We start from the raw sequence: 16,113 nt of genomic DNA, 5'->3' as shown, positions 1-16,113 counted from the left end.
AACAGAACAAAACAAACAGATAAAAAAAACAACAACACAAATTTTGCAAACTTGGTAGCTGATTAAATGTCCTTTGACCAGTATCTGGCCACTTGGAGTGCCTCTGGTGTTGCCGCAAGAAGGTCTTCCATCGTGCATGTGGCAGGGCTCAGGTTGCATTGCAGCAGGTGGTCAGTGGTTTGCACTTCTCCACACTCGCATGTCGTGGATTCAACTTTGTAGCCCCATTTCTTAAGATTGGCTCTGCATCTCGTGGTGCCAGAGCGCAGTCTGTTCAGCGCCTTCCAAGTCACCTAGTCTTCTGTGTGCCCAGGAGGGAGGCTCGCATCTGGTATCACCCACGGATTGAGGTGCTGGGTTTGAGCCTGCCACTTTTGAACTCTCGCTTGCTGAGGTGTTCCAGCAAGTGTCTCTGTAGATCTGAAAAAACTATGTCTTGATTTAAGTCGTTGACGTGCTGGCTGATACCCAAACAAGGGATGAGCTGGAGATGTCTCTGCCTTGGTCCTTTCACTATTGGCTGCAACTTCCCGGCGGATAACAGGTGGTGCAATACCGGCTAAGCAGTGTAATTTCTCCAGTGGTGTAGGGCGCAGACACCCTGTGATAATGCGGCATGTCTCATTAAGAGCCACATCCACTGTTTTAGTGTGGTGAGATGTGTTCCACACTGGGCATGCGTACTCAGCAGCAGAGTAGCATAGCACAAGGGCAGATGTCTTCACTGTATCTGGTTGTGATCCCCAGGTTGTGCCAGTCAACTTTCGTATGATATTGTTTCTGGCACCCACTTTTTGTTTGATGTTCAGGCAGTGCTTCTTGTAGTTCAGAGAATTATATACATAACAAATAACTAGTATAGGAGGCTTGAAGAAGGTTGCGATGTCCAACAATGTTTGAGAAGTCTTCCTGAGCCTTTCTGTTTCCCCCTCTCTCTCTGTCTCCCTTCCACCACGCAGCCTGGCGCTTTCCAGCCTGAACAAGTTCTCGGAGGCGGTGGTCTACTACCAGAAGGCCCTGGAGCTCGACCCCGAGAACGAGACCTACAAGTCCAACCTCAAAGTGACCGAACAGAAAATGAAGGAGGCCCCCAGCCCGGTGGGTTTCCAATGCGAGCAGAGGGGGGAAAGGGCGGCAGGCAGGAAGTGACTTCAGGTCTTTCTTGTATCGTTTAAGGGAGGGAGCCATAGGGCCGTAGCCAGAAAAAAATTTCGGGGAGGGTTGACAATTTGGGGGGGGGTGAAAATTTCGGGGGGGGGGTTGAAAATTTTGGGGAGGGTTGACAATTTCGGGGGGGGGGGGTTGAAACCTGCCTCCTAGCTCACACTGAAGCAAAGAGCATAGCAGGGGGCAGAGCAACCTTCCATAGCCTGTAGCTCCACCCCTGTCAACCACCTCCACCAAGTCTGGCCTCCTTAATGAGAGCATTCAACACACACACACTCAACTTGGTTGCTTCACTACATCGGCTATTGCTGCAAGTAATGACAGTGTGAATAAATTGTCAATATTTGTTTGAGATAGTGCTTACAGTTCTGGAGGGACTCTTAATTTTTTGCATCTCATAGACTTAGCATGGGGATTTGGTTAACCAGTTAAAATTCATGAGTAAACCAGGTTTTTTTAAAAAAAAATCTGAAAAATTTCGGGGGGGGGGTTGAACCCCTAAAACCACCCCCTCGCTACAGGCCTGGTAGGTCTTCCCCTTTCAGACTCAAAGCCTCACAGCCAGAGCCATTGGGAAGAAGGTGATGAGAGAAGCAAGGAAGCCGAATACACTGCATGTTAGAAGTTGTTGCGGGAAGTTAACTGCTTCTCTGTGTGAATCCAACTCTGTCCCTGGTGAGATTAGAACACCTTCGAGAATTAGCTTGGGGGCAGGACAATTATTTTCTATAAAATTATTATTATTATTATTATTATTATTATAAGGAGCCCCCGGTGGCGCAGTGGGTTAAAGCCCTGTGCCGACAGGACTGAAGATCGACAGGTCGCAGGTTCGAATCCGGGGAGAGGCGGATGAGCTCCCTCTATTAGCTCCAGCTCCTCATGCGGGGACATGAGAGAAGCCTCCCACAAGGATGATAAAACATCAAAAATCATCCAGGCGTCCCCTGGGCAACGTCCTTGCAAACGGCCAATTCTCTCACAACAGGAGCGGTTGCTCCTGACACGACAATAAATAATAATAATAATAATAATAATTGTCTATGAAATTATTATTATTGCCTGTGAAATTATAGTTCTGTCTGTTGCACCCCAGGCCTGGAAGCACCTACAACCACAGCACTAGACAAGAGTCCAGAGTATATTTATTATTATTTATTTAGAGTTAGAGTCTGGGGAGGGACTCAGGCCGGCTAACAACATAAAATTCAATACAATAAGAAAAACATTATAGGTCATCAATATAAAATACATTAAAATACACTTCATACAATTCATACAAATTACAGTAAACAGTTTATTGTAAAAACACGTACACGTATATGAAAAATCAGGAATAAAGAGAGAAGATAGATAATCCAAAAAAGTGGGTTGCTGTGAATTTTCCGGGCTGTATGGCCATGTTCCAGAAGCATTCTCTCCTGACGTTTCGCTTGCATCTATGCCAAGCACCCTCAGTGGTTGTGAGGTCTAAAAAAGAGTTAGCAATAGGTTTGTTGGTTTTTGGTTTTTTGTCATGTCAGGAGCGACTTGAGAAACTGCAAGTCACTTCTGGTGTGAGAGAATTGGCCGTCTGCAAGGACATTGCCCAGGGGACGCCTGGATGATTTGATGTTTTTATCATCCTTGTGGGAGGCTTCTCTCATGCCCCCATATGAGGAGCTGGAGCTGATAGAGGGAGCTCACCCGCCTCTCCCCGGATTCGAACCTGTGACCTGTCAGTCTTCAGTCCTGCCAGCACAGGGGTTTAACCCACTGCGCCACCGGAGGCTCCTTTAGCAATAGGTGATAACCAAACAGTGATCCAAATGTTTCATGCAGAATCCAAGGTAACATAGTCCAGAAATATCTAAAAAGTCACAAGTACAGTCTAAGTCCACAGGCAAAAGGTATACTTAATAAACTTGAGCAGGAATACAAAATTAAGAACATAGAAAACTAAATATACTAAAATACTAAAATCCAAAACCAAGGCTTGACTTGAAACAAGAACCAGAGAACTCAGGCCTAGCTTCTCACTTGAACACTACATTGCCTAAACTAACCCTTAGGTAAAGGGTTAGTTCAGGCAATGTAGTGTTCAAGTGAGAAGCTGCCTATTTTCTGCTCTAATCTGTAAATGAAGGCTTTTGTTGATCTCTGTAGCTCCAGGTGTTTTTCCCTGGGAGCCTTCCGTATCACTTCGGTCTTTGCTTAACTCCTTATCTAATGTTGCAGTTTCTGGCTCCTCTGGCTGACATTGAAGCCTTGCACTTTCTGAGTCAGATTTCTCCCAGAGAAATTGGGAGGGATAGCCAATACTCCAGAGGACAGGAGCAGAATTCAAAACGATCTTGACAGATTAGAGAGATGGGCCAAAACTAACAAAATGAAGTTCAACAGGGACAAATGCAAGACACTCCACTTTGGCAGAAAAAACGAAATGTAAAGATACAGAATGGGGGACAATGCCTGTCTCGAGAGCAGTACGTGTGAAAGAAATCTTGGAGTCCTCGTGGACAACAAGTTAAACATGAGCCAACAATGTGATGTGGCGGCAAAAAAAGCCAATGGGATTTTGGTCTGCATCAATAGGAGCATAGTGTCTAGATCCAGGGAAGTAATGCTACCCCTCTATTCCGCTTTGGTTAGACCACACTTGGAATATTGTGTCCAATTCTGGGCACCACAATTCAAGAGAGATATTGACAAGCTGGAATGTGTCCAGAGGAGGGCGACTAAAATGATCAAGAGTCTGGAGAACAAGTCCTATGAGGAACGGCTTAAGGAGCTGGGCATGTTTAGCCTGAAGAAGAGAAGGCTGAGAGGATATATGATAGCAATGTGTAAATATGTGAGAGGAAGCCACAGGGAGGAAGGGAGCAAGCTTGTTTTCTGCTTCCCTGGAGACTAGGACATGAAACAATGGCTTCAAACTACAAGAAAGGAGATTCCATCTGAACATGAGGAAGAACTTCCTGACTGTGAGAGCCGTTCAGTAGTGGAGTGTGGTGGAGGCTCCTTCTTTGGAGGTTTTTAAACAGAGGCTGGATGGCCATCTGTCAGGGGTGATTTGAATGCAATATTCCTGCTTCTTGGCAGAATGGGGTTGGACTGGATGGCCCATGAGGTCTCTTCCAACTCTTTGATTCTATGATTCAGAGAGAAGCATCTTTACCCTGACTTGAATCCCCAGCACATTGTGCCCCAGGAAACCCCCCAGGAAATCTCACAATCCTCTCTAAATCATCAGTGAACCTATCAGTCTCAGGCTGCACTACAACACTATCTATGAAATTATCTATGAGATTATCATCATCATCATTATTATCTATGCAATTCTGTGAAATTATTATCTATGAAACTATTATTATTGCCATGCCCCCACAGAGACTGTATTACTTTCTCTAAGTCAGCCTCCCTGAGTTAGAAGGGGTTTGGTTCTTTATTGTGCAGTTTACGGGAGGGAGCCATAGGAAGCTCTTTCATTTTCAGACTCATAGTCCCACAGCCAGATCCAGCAGCTTCCTTGGAGCCAAAGCCATTGGGAAAAAGGGGATGAGAGGAGCAAGGAAGCTGGGCACATCGCACGTTGAGAAGTTGGCCAACGTGCGATGTTGGTGCCCCAGTGAAAGTGGAGGGGGAAAGGAGGATGTTTTATATGTATTTTATTTTATATGTATTTATTTATTTATCGAGGCAGTGTTTCTCCTGCCTTTCCCCATTGAGGGGGCCAAGGCAGCCAACAGCCTTTATGAAACACACACAGTACAAACGCTTGTGTTTCTCCCTCCTTTGCAGACAGGGACCTCCGGGGGCTTCGACTTGGCCGGCCTCCTCAACAACCCCAGCTTCATCAACATGGTGAGTGAATGAGTGAGTGGCTTCTCCCACCAACCAATGGGATAAAACAGAGACAGTGAAACTACCCTATTGGCTTGAGTCTAAGGCTTCCCCTTTGGGGACTCAATGGCCTCTCCAAAATTGAGGTGTGCATTAGATTTGCAGAATATAGCAATCTGAGTGCTGAGCCAAAGCACAAAAGGGGAAGGCGTATTTATGTATACCCCGCCTTCTGTCTCCCGAAGGAGACTCAAAGCGGCTATGTATTATCATATTATAACATATTATTATATTACATACTAGTTTGGGGACCCGGCGCTGCCCGGGTTATTTGAGAAAGGAATTGTGTATCAAAGTTGGTCTTTATAAGTTATTTATATGGCTCGAAGTGGTCTCAGGAAGTTAGTGAATGTACTGTGAGTCCCATCATCTGTGGTCCATCCTCCTCCAAACTGCTCCAGGATGGAGAGTGGGTCATGGGGGCTCTGTGTGCCAAGTTTGGTCTTGATTGGTCATTAGATGAGTGTTGCAGAAGTCTTGGGAAGTGAGTGAAGGTACTTGAAGTCCCATCATCCATAGTCTGTTCTCCCCCAAACCTCACCAGAATATTGAGTTGGCCCTGGGGGCTCTCTGTGCCAAGTTTGGTCTTTATTGGTATTTGGATGAGTGTTGCTCTGGTTTCAGGAAGTGAGTGAAGTCCCATCATCCATGGTCCATCCTCCTCCAAACGGCACTAGGATGTAGAGTGGGTCTTGTGGGCTCTGTGTGCCAAGTTTGGTCTTGATCAGTCATTGGATGAGGTTCACAGAGGTCCCAGAAAGTGAGTGATGGTACTGCTACTCCCATCGTCCATGGTGCATCCTCCTCCAAACTGCACCAGGATGTAGAGTGCGTCATGGAGACTCGGTGTGCCACGTTTGGTCTTTATCGGTAATTGGATGAGGGTTGCAGTGGTTTCAAGAATTGAGCAAAGGTACTGCAAGTCCCATAATCCATGGTCCATCCCCGGCCAAACCACACCAGGACATAAAGTGGATCATGAGAGGTCTATGTGCCAAGTTTGGTCCTGATCTGTCATTGGATGAGGTTAACAGCGGTCTCAGAATGTGAGTGATGGTACTGCAAACCCCATCATCCATGGTTCAGCCTCCTCCAAACTGCAGTAAGATGTCGAGTGGGTCTTGCAGGCTCTGTGTGCCAAGTTTGGTCTGTATTGTTAATTTTCTGACAGAGCCCCTGGCCTTTTCCTTTCTTCTCTTTGTCATCTCGGAATCTTGGAATTGTGGCTGGCCAATCAGAGACCATATGCAAATTTCCTTCTGTCATTTCTCCGTTTCTGTCATGAACCCTTTTCTCCACCAGTGGCTCCTGTTGCAGCTGGCCAATCAGAGACCATATGCAAATAGCACCACAGTAGCAGCCAATCAGAAAGCTGGCACATACCCGGTCGCACCACCGCATACAAACTTTGACTTTTATTATATACATAGATAGATAGATATAGATTTGTTGTTGTTATATACCTTTTGCCCCGCTTTATCTCTCCCAAAGGAGACTCAAAGCAGTATGGCATAAAAGCATCAGCATACAATTAAAATATTATATTATTATTATTACCCCGCTTCCCTCCCTTGTTTTAATTCAACAGGCAGCAAACCTGGTGAACAACCCACAGTTGCAGCAATTGTAAGTATGAAAAACTTTGTCTGGGAAAGGGGTCTGTCTGCCTTTTTGGGCAATCGGTCTGCCTCTCCTTCGGAATCCCATGCATCCTATGATAGGTGGTGATACATGTAGAAGGGATCCCCAAAGGCCATCCAGCCCAGCCCTATTCTGAACTAGGAGTCATTTGTAAGTTGGATTTCTGTAACTCAGGGATGGCCTGTGTATACGTGTATGTGTGTGTATATATGATATAGATATCGTATCCTAGGTGTGGGAGGGTACCTCGAAGGCCATCCAGTCCAACCCCATTCTTAACTAAGAGTCATGTGTATAACTCAGGGATGTGCTCTGCGTGGGTGATTGTATATGAGATAGAGTATCTTGGATTGGGGAGGGGCCCCCAAAGGCCATCCAGCCCAGCCCCCATGTTTACCTGGGAGTGGTTTGCAAGCCAGGTATCCCTTCCTCCCTCTCTCTGTCTCTGCTTGCAGGATGTCGGGGGTGATTTCGGGAGGCCAAGCTGCCAGGGCTTCCGCCTCCTCCTCCTCTTCGGTCCCCGGAGCCGCCGCTGGCCCCAACGACCTTGCCAGCCTCATCCAAGCGTAAGTCACATCTGCCATTAAAGTTGCAGAATCATATCAACACATACCTAGTACCCACCAGAAGTGCTTAGAAACCCAGTTACTGAATTGTAACTAAATGATAACTGAGATTTGCAAAATTAAACCCAAAAAGTAAGGGGTCAGTTTTGATTCTAAAATACTTGGTGTGGACCTGGCAAATGCATCGGAAATGACTTCCACAGAGTTCAATTCTGTCCCCCATGTTGTTTAACATCTACATGAAGCCGCTGGGAGAGATCATCCAGAGTTTCGGGGTACGGTGCCATCTGTACGCAGATGATGTCCAACTCTGTCACTCCTTTCCACCTGCTACTAAGGAGGCTGTTGAGGTCCTGAACTGGTGCCTGGCCGCTGTAATGGTCTGGATGAGGGCGAACAAATTGAAATTGAATCCAGACAAGACAGAGGCACTCCTGGTCAGTCGCAAGGCCGAACAGGGCATCCTGTGTTGGATGGGGTCGCACTCCCCCTGAAGACGCAGGTTCGCAGCTTGGGAGTGATCCTGGACTCATCGCTGAGCCTGGAACCCCAGGTTTCGGCAGTGACCAGAGGAGCATTTGCACAGTTAAAACTTGTGCGCCAGCTGCGCCCGTACCTTGGGAAGTCTGACTTGGCCACGGTAGTCCACACTTTGGTTACATCCCGCCTAGATTACTGCAACGCTCTCTACGTGGGGTTGCCTTTGAAGACAGCTCGGAAGCTTCAACTAGTCCAACGCTCGGCAGCCATGATACTAACAGAAGTGGAACACAGGGAGCATACAACCCCCCTGTTGCGCCAACTCCACTGGCTGCCGACTTGCTACCGGGCTCAATTCAAAGTGCTGGTGTTGATCTTTAAAGTCCTAAACGGTTCCGGCCCAAGCTACCTTTCCGACCGCATCTCGGCCTATGAACCCACCAGGACTTTGAGATCTTCCGGGGAGGCCCTGCTCTCAATCCCGCCAGCTTCACAAGCTCGACTGGCGGGGACGAGAGACAGGGCCTTCTCGGTGGTGGCTCCCCAGCTGTGGAACGCCCTTCCCACAGATATTAGATTAGTACCATCTCTTATGGTCTTCCTCAAAAAAGTAAAGACCTGGTTATTTGTGCAGGCGTTCGAATGATTAGACTGGTAATGACATAGGAATGGAACAATGGACGACGAACCTGGATCGTGTTTTTAGTGACGAGACGCTAGTGAATGGTTTCATAGTAATTGTGTATTAATTGTGTATTAGATTAGGTTATTAACTGTTTATATTGGTGTTTGAATTTTGCTGTGTTCTGTGTTTTATGAACCGCTGTGAGTCGCCTCCGGGCTGAGAACAGCGGTATAGAAACAAAGTAAATAAATAAATAAAACTTCCGATTTTCTTAAGATTTTCGACTCTTCCAAATTTTTTGCACATGCCTAGGAATAACAATAACAACAATAATAATCTATCCTCCATGATCTGGAGAGCCCCAGCCAGGTTTGGTTGTCAGCTGAGCTGGACAAAGGGCTGGAAGAAGCAGAAGAGAAGGCTTTCTTGACCCGACCCTGATTGGAATGTTACAGTCTTGCATCACCAATCCAATCGCCTGCAATAATAACTGGTTCTTTTGGATGGTTTCCTTCCTTCCGCAGAGGCCAACAGTTTGCGCAGCAGATGCAGCAGCAGAACCCGGAGCTCATCGAGCAGCTGCGGAGCCAAATCCGGAGCCGGACCCCCAGCGCTAGCAACGAGGAGCAGCAGGAATGAGGGGAGGAAATGGAAGGAAGGAAGGATGGAAGGACGGATGGAAGGAAGGAAGGAAGGAAGGAGAGAAAGAGGGAAGCCAGAGGTGAGTCCCCGCATATTGTTATTAATATTTTTTTTAAAAAATTCCATGATTTTTTTGAAAATATTTATATTAATATTTTATGAACATTTAAACAAATGTTTTTGTGAATATTTTTTGAATTTTTAAAGGATATTTTCTGTGAATAATTTTTGAATTTTTAAGAATATATTCTGTGAATTTTTAAAGACTATTTTTAGGAATATTTTTCTACCATTTTTACAAATATTTATTCAAATATTGTTGTCACAATTTTGTGAATATTTTTGTGATTATCTTTTGTGAATATTTTTACAAATGTATTTGTGAATATTTTTACGAATTTATTTCTGCGAACACATATACATATGCATACCAAAGGAGAGGGGGATATGGCGATGGTAATGGAGATGATTTGCAGCCATCATCATAATCATAATAATATTATATTTATTTTATTATATTATTAATTTTAATACATTATTATACTATATTATAATACTATTATATTAATTTTAATATATTATACTATTAAAAATTATTTTTTATCTTACAATTATATTTTATTATTATATTATTATTTTATTGTTATAATATTTTGTTATTTTACTTTAGTTTACTTTATTATAATTATATTTTATTATTTATTAGTATAAATATATTTATTATAAATATGTTATTAGTATAAATATATGAATTAGTACAAATATTTATTAGTATATATAAATATTTATTAGTATAAATATTAAATATATTAATTATAATATATTGTTATATTATTATAATATTTTTTATTTTTTTATTTACTTTGCTTATATACCACTGTATCTCAAGCCCGAAGGCGACTCACAGCGGTTCACAAACAGTATTTATTTTTTATTATTATATTTTATTATTATTTTATTATCTTGATCTGCCGCAGTATGGTTTTAGGGCTGGTTACGGTACAGAGACGACTTGGTCACCATGGTGGCTGACCTCCGAAGGGAGCTCAGCAGGTAGAGGCTATCCTTGTTGCTTCTCTTGGATCTCAGCAGCTTTTGATACCATCAATCATGGTCTCCTTCTCTGGAATGAGTCTTGGGGGCATTGCTCTGCAGTGGCTCCGCTCCTTCCTGGAGGATCGCTCCCAGTTGGTGAAGTAGTGGGACACCTCCTCAGATCCCTGGCCATTGACCTGTGGGGTCCTGCAAGTTTCCATTCTCTTCCCCATGCTTTTCAACATCTACATGAAACTGCTGGGCGAGGTCATCCGGAGTTTTGGAGTTTGGTGCCTTCTGTATGCAGATGACGTCCAACTCTACTACTCCTTTCCACCGAACTCCAAGGAAGCCTTCTGGACTCTGAACCAATGCCGGGCAACTGTGATGGACTGGATGAGGGCTAACAAGTTGAAGCTTAATCCACACAAGACAAAGGTCCTCCTGGTCAGTTGTGGGGCCGATCAGGCCATAGGGTGGCAACCTGTGCTTGATGGAAGGGGTCTTTCTCCCCTTGAGGACACAGGACCACAGCCTGGGGGCCCTCTTGGACTCAGCAGTGACGCTTGATGCTCAGGTGTTTGCAGTGGCTGGGGGGCCTTTGCACAGTTAAATCTTGTGCGCCAGCTGAGACCGTATCTTGTGAAGTCTGACTTGGCCACGGTGGGCCATGCCTTGGTTACATCCAGATTGTATCATTGTAATGCACTCTGCGTTGGGCTACCTTTGAAGATGGTCCAAAAATTCCATCTGGTGCAAAGGTCGGCAGCAATTATACTGCAGCCAATTATAGGGAATGTACAATGCCCCTATTAAAGCAGCTCCACTGGCTGCCAATAAGTCACCGGGCCCAATTCAAGGTGCAGGTTATGACCTACAAGCCCTAAACGGTTTGGACCCCACCTATCTGCAATTACATCTCCCCCTACAACCATGATGGCGAACCTATGACACGTGTGTCAGCACTGACACGCGTAGCCATTTTCAATGACACACAGCCGCATGCTGCCGCATACAGAGAAGATGGGGCCGCGTCCCAAGAAGGACATTTCATCCTCGGCTCCTACACCAGCATTTTTCTATAATGCCGAGATATATGGCATTATAGAAAAAGCAGGTAACTTAAATAATTAGTTTTTGGTTTATTAAATACAGTTATATATTACAATAATATATTTTTGTTATTAAACTATAAATATCATGAAATTATGGGTTTTTCTCGAAGTGACACCCCACTCGAGTTATGCTCGGTTTTTTGGCAAACTCAAAAGGTTGCCCATCATTGCTCTACAAATTGGCGCAGACTCTTAGGTCTACTGGGGAGGCCCTTTTCTCGCTCCCACCACTGTCTCAAGTGCGGTTGGTGGGGACTGGGAGAGGGCCTTCTTGGTGGTGGCCTCCCGCAGGGAGTTATGACAAGCCCTGTCACTTGCCTCCTTCTGCAATGACCTGAAAACCTGGTGGTTCCAGCAGGCTTCTGGAAATTATTAGCCCCAGACCATATCTTGGCTATTAGTTAGGTTCCCACTCTGTACTCTACATACTTCCCCGGCCCTTTGCCACTAGCCCTGGTCTAGCCCTATTATAGCTATTCAGCAGGCACTGGAAATGAAGAGCCCCAGGCACCACCCTGACCATCAGGTAAGCCATGCTTGCTCTTTACTCACTCCCTGGGCCCTAGTCTACCTCGTCGTACTAGCCCAGCCACGTTGTCATTGTCGAGGCCCACTTTGGAATCTTGGCCATTGGAAGCTGAGCGGCCCAATGTAATTAGTACTGAACTGGCTTTTTAATTTTAAATGTACAATTGTTATATAGTACGATGTTTATACTTTTTATAATGATTATTTTGTATGTTTTTGTGTTCATAATTGCAATGCTTTACCATGCTGGAAACTGCCCTAAGTTCCCCCAGAGAGATAGAGTGGTATACAAATAAAGGTTTATTATTGTTGTTGTTGTTGTTGTTACTATCTATATATATATATATAAATGCTCTGTGCATAATGAGTACCTTAAAAACAAAAGAACCAATGAACGAAATCACACCAAATTTGGCAACAAAACGTATCACAACACAACACAGATCCTAGGCCAATATGAAGGAAGTCCCATCTCTTCAATGGTTGTTAGAACCAAGAGAAGGTCCTCACCAGGAGATCCCAAATTGTGAGATCTAGAACTTGAAGGCCAACACAAGGAGTGATCATCACTCAAAACATTATGATTTTGTCTCTGGTTGCTGGAGCATTGCAACACACCCAAATACCTGGGAGTCACTTTGGACCGTGCTCTGACCTGCAAGAAGCACTGCCTGAACATCAAGCAAAAAGTGGGCGCTAGAAACAACATCATATGAAAGCTGACTGGCACAACCTGGGGATCACAACCAGACACAGTGAAGACATCTGCCCTTGCGCTATGCTACTCTGCTGCTGAGTATGCATGCCCAGTGTGGAACACATCTCACCACACTAAAACAGTGGATGTGGCTCTTAATGAGACATGCCGAATTATCACAGGGTGTCTGCGCCCTACACCACTGGAGAAATTACACTGCTTAGCCGGTATTGCACCACCTGACATCCGCCGGGAAGTAGCAGCCAATAGTGAAAGGACCAAGGCAGTGACATCTCCAGCTCATCCCCCTGTTTGGGTATCAGCCAGCACGTCAACGACTTAAATCAAGACATAGTTTTCTTAGATCTACAGAGACACTTGCTGGAACGCCCCAGCAAGCGAGAGTCCAAAAGTGGCAGGCCCAAACCCAGCACCTCAATCCATGGGTGATACCAGATGAGAGACTCCCCACTGGGCACACAGAAGACTGGGCGACTTGGAAGGCGCTGAACAGACTGTGCTCTGGCACCACGAGATGCAGAGCCAATCTTAAGAAATGGGGCCACAACGTGGAATCCACGGCATGCGAGTGCGGAGAAGAACAAACCACTGACCACCTGCTGCAATGCACCCTGAGCCCTGCCACATACACGATGGAGGACCTTCTTGCGGCAACACCAGAGGCACTCCAAGTGGCCAGATACTGGTCAAAGGACATTTAACCAACTACCAAATTTGCAAAATCTGTTTTTTTTCTTTTCTTTTTAATCTGTGTGTTTGTTTTGCTCTGTTAGAACTGTAATACAATGGTATGGTTGCTGATGACACGATAAATAAATATAAAATTATGATTTTGTCATTTAGGAGTTGTAGTTGCTGGGATTTATAGTTCACCTATAATCCACCAACGATGGAATTGAACCAAACTTGGCACACAGGACTCAACTGACCATCAGAAAACACTAGAAGGGTTTAGTGGGCATTGACCTTGAGTTTGGAGGTGTAGTTCACCTACCTCTAGAGAGCACTGTGGACTCAAATAATGATGGATCTGGCCAAATCCTCTATATGCCCAAATGTGAACACTAGCCTATATAAATAAAAATGTAATGTTGGTTTGTGGGATTATCATAACTCAAAAATCACTGCACCAATTGACACCAAATTTAGACACAACACACCTATTCGTTGGCCTTTCAGGCCAGCAAATGCCCTCATTCATAAAAAAAACACAGTGGGAGGGACTTAAAATGCCAAAATAATAAAAAATACATTACAACGCATGCACAAAACCACAAATATGTGTATTTGTTTGTTGCATTGTTATGTTTTAATTGCACTGACACTGTTTGATAATTGTACCATGTAAACCGCATTGAGTCGCCTGTTAAGGGCTGAAAAATGCGGTATAGAAATAAAGCAAATAATAATAATAATAAATAAATATATACACAGACTGGGCCACAGCAACGCTTGGCAGGGGATAGCTAGTTTCATTATAATATAATATTATTTTTATATTATAATACTATTATTATAATATTTTTGATATATTGTTATATTATCATTATAATACTTTATTATTTTATGATTACATGATATTATTCTCTCCTGACTCTCTTGCAGGGCTGCTGCTGCTCTTCCTTCTTTGGATCTTTAAGGCGCTGTCAATAGAAAAACAGAACCAATTGTCGTGTTCCTTACAGGGTGTGTTGATCATGTTTTTATGTTGTTTTTTTTATTAATGGGGTGGAGGAGGAAGCACGGCGCGTAGGGCGTCTTTATTCCAGTATTTTGGGGGCATGATTTCACAAATATTTCACATGGTGGCTGTCCCCACAAAGCCTTCTGGCAGCCTTTCCAAAACATTGGCCTCCTTCCTTCCTTCCGTCTTTCTTTCCTTCCTTCCTTCCTTCCTCCCTCCTTCCCTCCTTTCCTCCCCCTCCCAACCTATTTTTTTAAAATGTAGGAAATAAAATCCTTTTGACACTCCTTCTTGTGTCCTTGTACTTTTATTTCTATCAGTCATTATGGGACCACGCTCTGGTTACATCCCGTCTTGACTACTGCAACGCTGTCTACGTGGGGTTGCCTTTGAAGACGGCCCGGAAGCTCCAATTAGTCCAACAGGCGGCAGCCATGATACTAACAGGAGCGGAGCGCAGGGAGCATACAACTCCTCTGCTGCACCAGCTCCACTGGCTGCCGATTTGCTACCGGGCTCAATTCATAGTGCTGGCGTTGGCCTTTAAAGCCCTAAACGGTTCTGGCCCAACCTACCTATCCGAACGTATCTCGGCCTATCAGCCCACCAGGACCCTAAGATCTTCTGGGGAGGCCCTGCTCTCTATCCCGCCTGCTTCACAGGTGCAGCTGGCGGGGACGAGAGACAGGGCCTTTTCTGTGGTGGCCCCTCGGCTTTGGAACGCCCTTCCCATGGAGGTAAGATCAGCCCCCTCGCTGATGGTGTTTCGAAAAAGATTGAAGACCTGGATGTTCGAACAGGCATTCGGTTAATTCGGTGCAATGAATTTGACGACTAAGGGACTAGTAATATGGACGATGAAATTGGATTGCGATTTTAGTTAAGAGATGCATTGGATTGTTATTGATGGGCCAATATTGTGTATTGTGTATGTTGTTTTTTATGGTTTTTAAACTGAAAACTGTTGATTGTTGTATTTTGTTGTAAACCGCGTTGAGTCGCCAATTTAGGCTGAGAAACAGCGGTATACAAGTACAGTAATAAATAAATAAAATTAATAAATAATAAATAATAAATTATTACAGTGAAAGACCTAATGTTGCTCAGCAGGGAAAGTGCACAGCAGATTGACAAGCTGATATCAATACCACTTGAAAACAGGACGCGTGCAATGCTAGTGCAATGGAACAAGGGGGAAAGCACTGCAAATAGATAAAAAGGCTGCAACTCAGAAGCTCTACAGGAGACCAAAGTTTTATTCCAATGTTTTAGCCCAACTATTCTCAACTGTGTGGCTACACTTCAATGAGAGTGTCATGAATGATATCACTCTGAAACTCCCTAGTCATTCCTGAGTTTGTATTTAGTCATCTGCATCCATGATTACACAACCATTTTTTGGGTGGGATGTGGTCCCCTTTGCTGAGCTATGGGACCATGTTTGGGATGTCTTAGAATCATAGAATCATAGAATCAAAGAGTTGGAAGAGACCTCATGGGCCATCCAGTCCAACCCCCTGCCAAGAAGCAGGAATATTGCATTCAAATCACCCCTGACAGATGGCCATCCAGCCTCTGCTTAAAAGCTTCCAAAGAAGGAGCCTCCACCACACTCTGGGGCAGAGAGTTCCACTGCTGAACGGCTCTCACAGTCAGGAAGTTCTTCCTCATGTTCAGATGGAATCTCCTCTCTTGTAGTTTGAAGCCATTGTTCCACGTCCTAGTCTCCAGGGAAGCAGAAAACAAGCTTGCTCCCTCCTCCCTGTGGCTTCCTCTCACATATTTATACATGGCTATCATATCCCCTCTCAGCCTTCTCTTCTTCAGGCTAAACATGCCCAGCTCCTTAAGCCGTTCCTCATAGGGCTTGTTCTCCAGACCTTTTATCATTTTAGTTGCTTTCCTCTGGACACATTCCAGCTTGTCAATATCTCTCTTCAATTGTGGGGACCAGAATTGGACACAATATTCCAGGTGTGGTCTAACCAAAGCAGAATAGAGGGGTAGCATGACTTCCCTAGATCTAGACA

At 44.6% G+C, this 16,113-nt stretch overlaps 1 protein-coding gene across 2 annotated transcripts in view; it reads left to right on the top strand.

Moving 5' to 3' along the window:
* The window catches only part of SGTA (small glutamine rich tetratricopeptide repeat co-chaperone alpha), a 28,975-nt gene extending 14,605 nt beyond the window's left edge, over positions 1-14,370 (top strand). For both annotated transcript variants that reach the window (XM_067473625.1, XM_067473626.1), the window contains exons 7-12: positions 960-1,098; positions 4,948-5,010; positions 6,638-6,675; positions 7,146-7,256; positions 8,886-9,082; positions 14,005-14,370. In XM_067473625.1, coding sequence (XP_067329726.1) covers positions 960-1,098; positions 4,948-5,010; positions 6,638-6,675; positions 7,146-7,256; positions 8,886-9,000 — 466 coding nt within the window. In that variant the 3' untranslated portion in view covers positions 9,001-9,082; positions 14,005-14,370. The remainder of the gene's footprint in view (positions 1-959; positions 1,099-4,947; positions 5,011-6,637; positions 6,676-7,145; positions 7,257-8,885; positions 9,083-14,004) is intronic.
* Positions 14,371-16,113: the final 1,743 nt, after the last annotated feature.

The sequence above is a fragment of the Anolis sagrei genome, chromosome X, assembly GCF_037176765.1.
Source record: "Anolis sagrei isolate rAnoSag1 chromosome X, rAnoSag1.mat, whole genome shotgun sequence".
NCBI classification, from domain to species: Eukaryota; Metazoa; Chordata; class Lepidosauria; order Squamata; family Dactyloidae; genus Anolis; species Anolis sagrei.
This window is presented reverse-complemented; position numbering and strand designations above follow the sequence as displayed.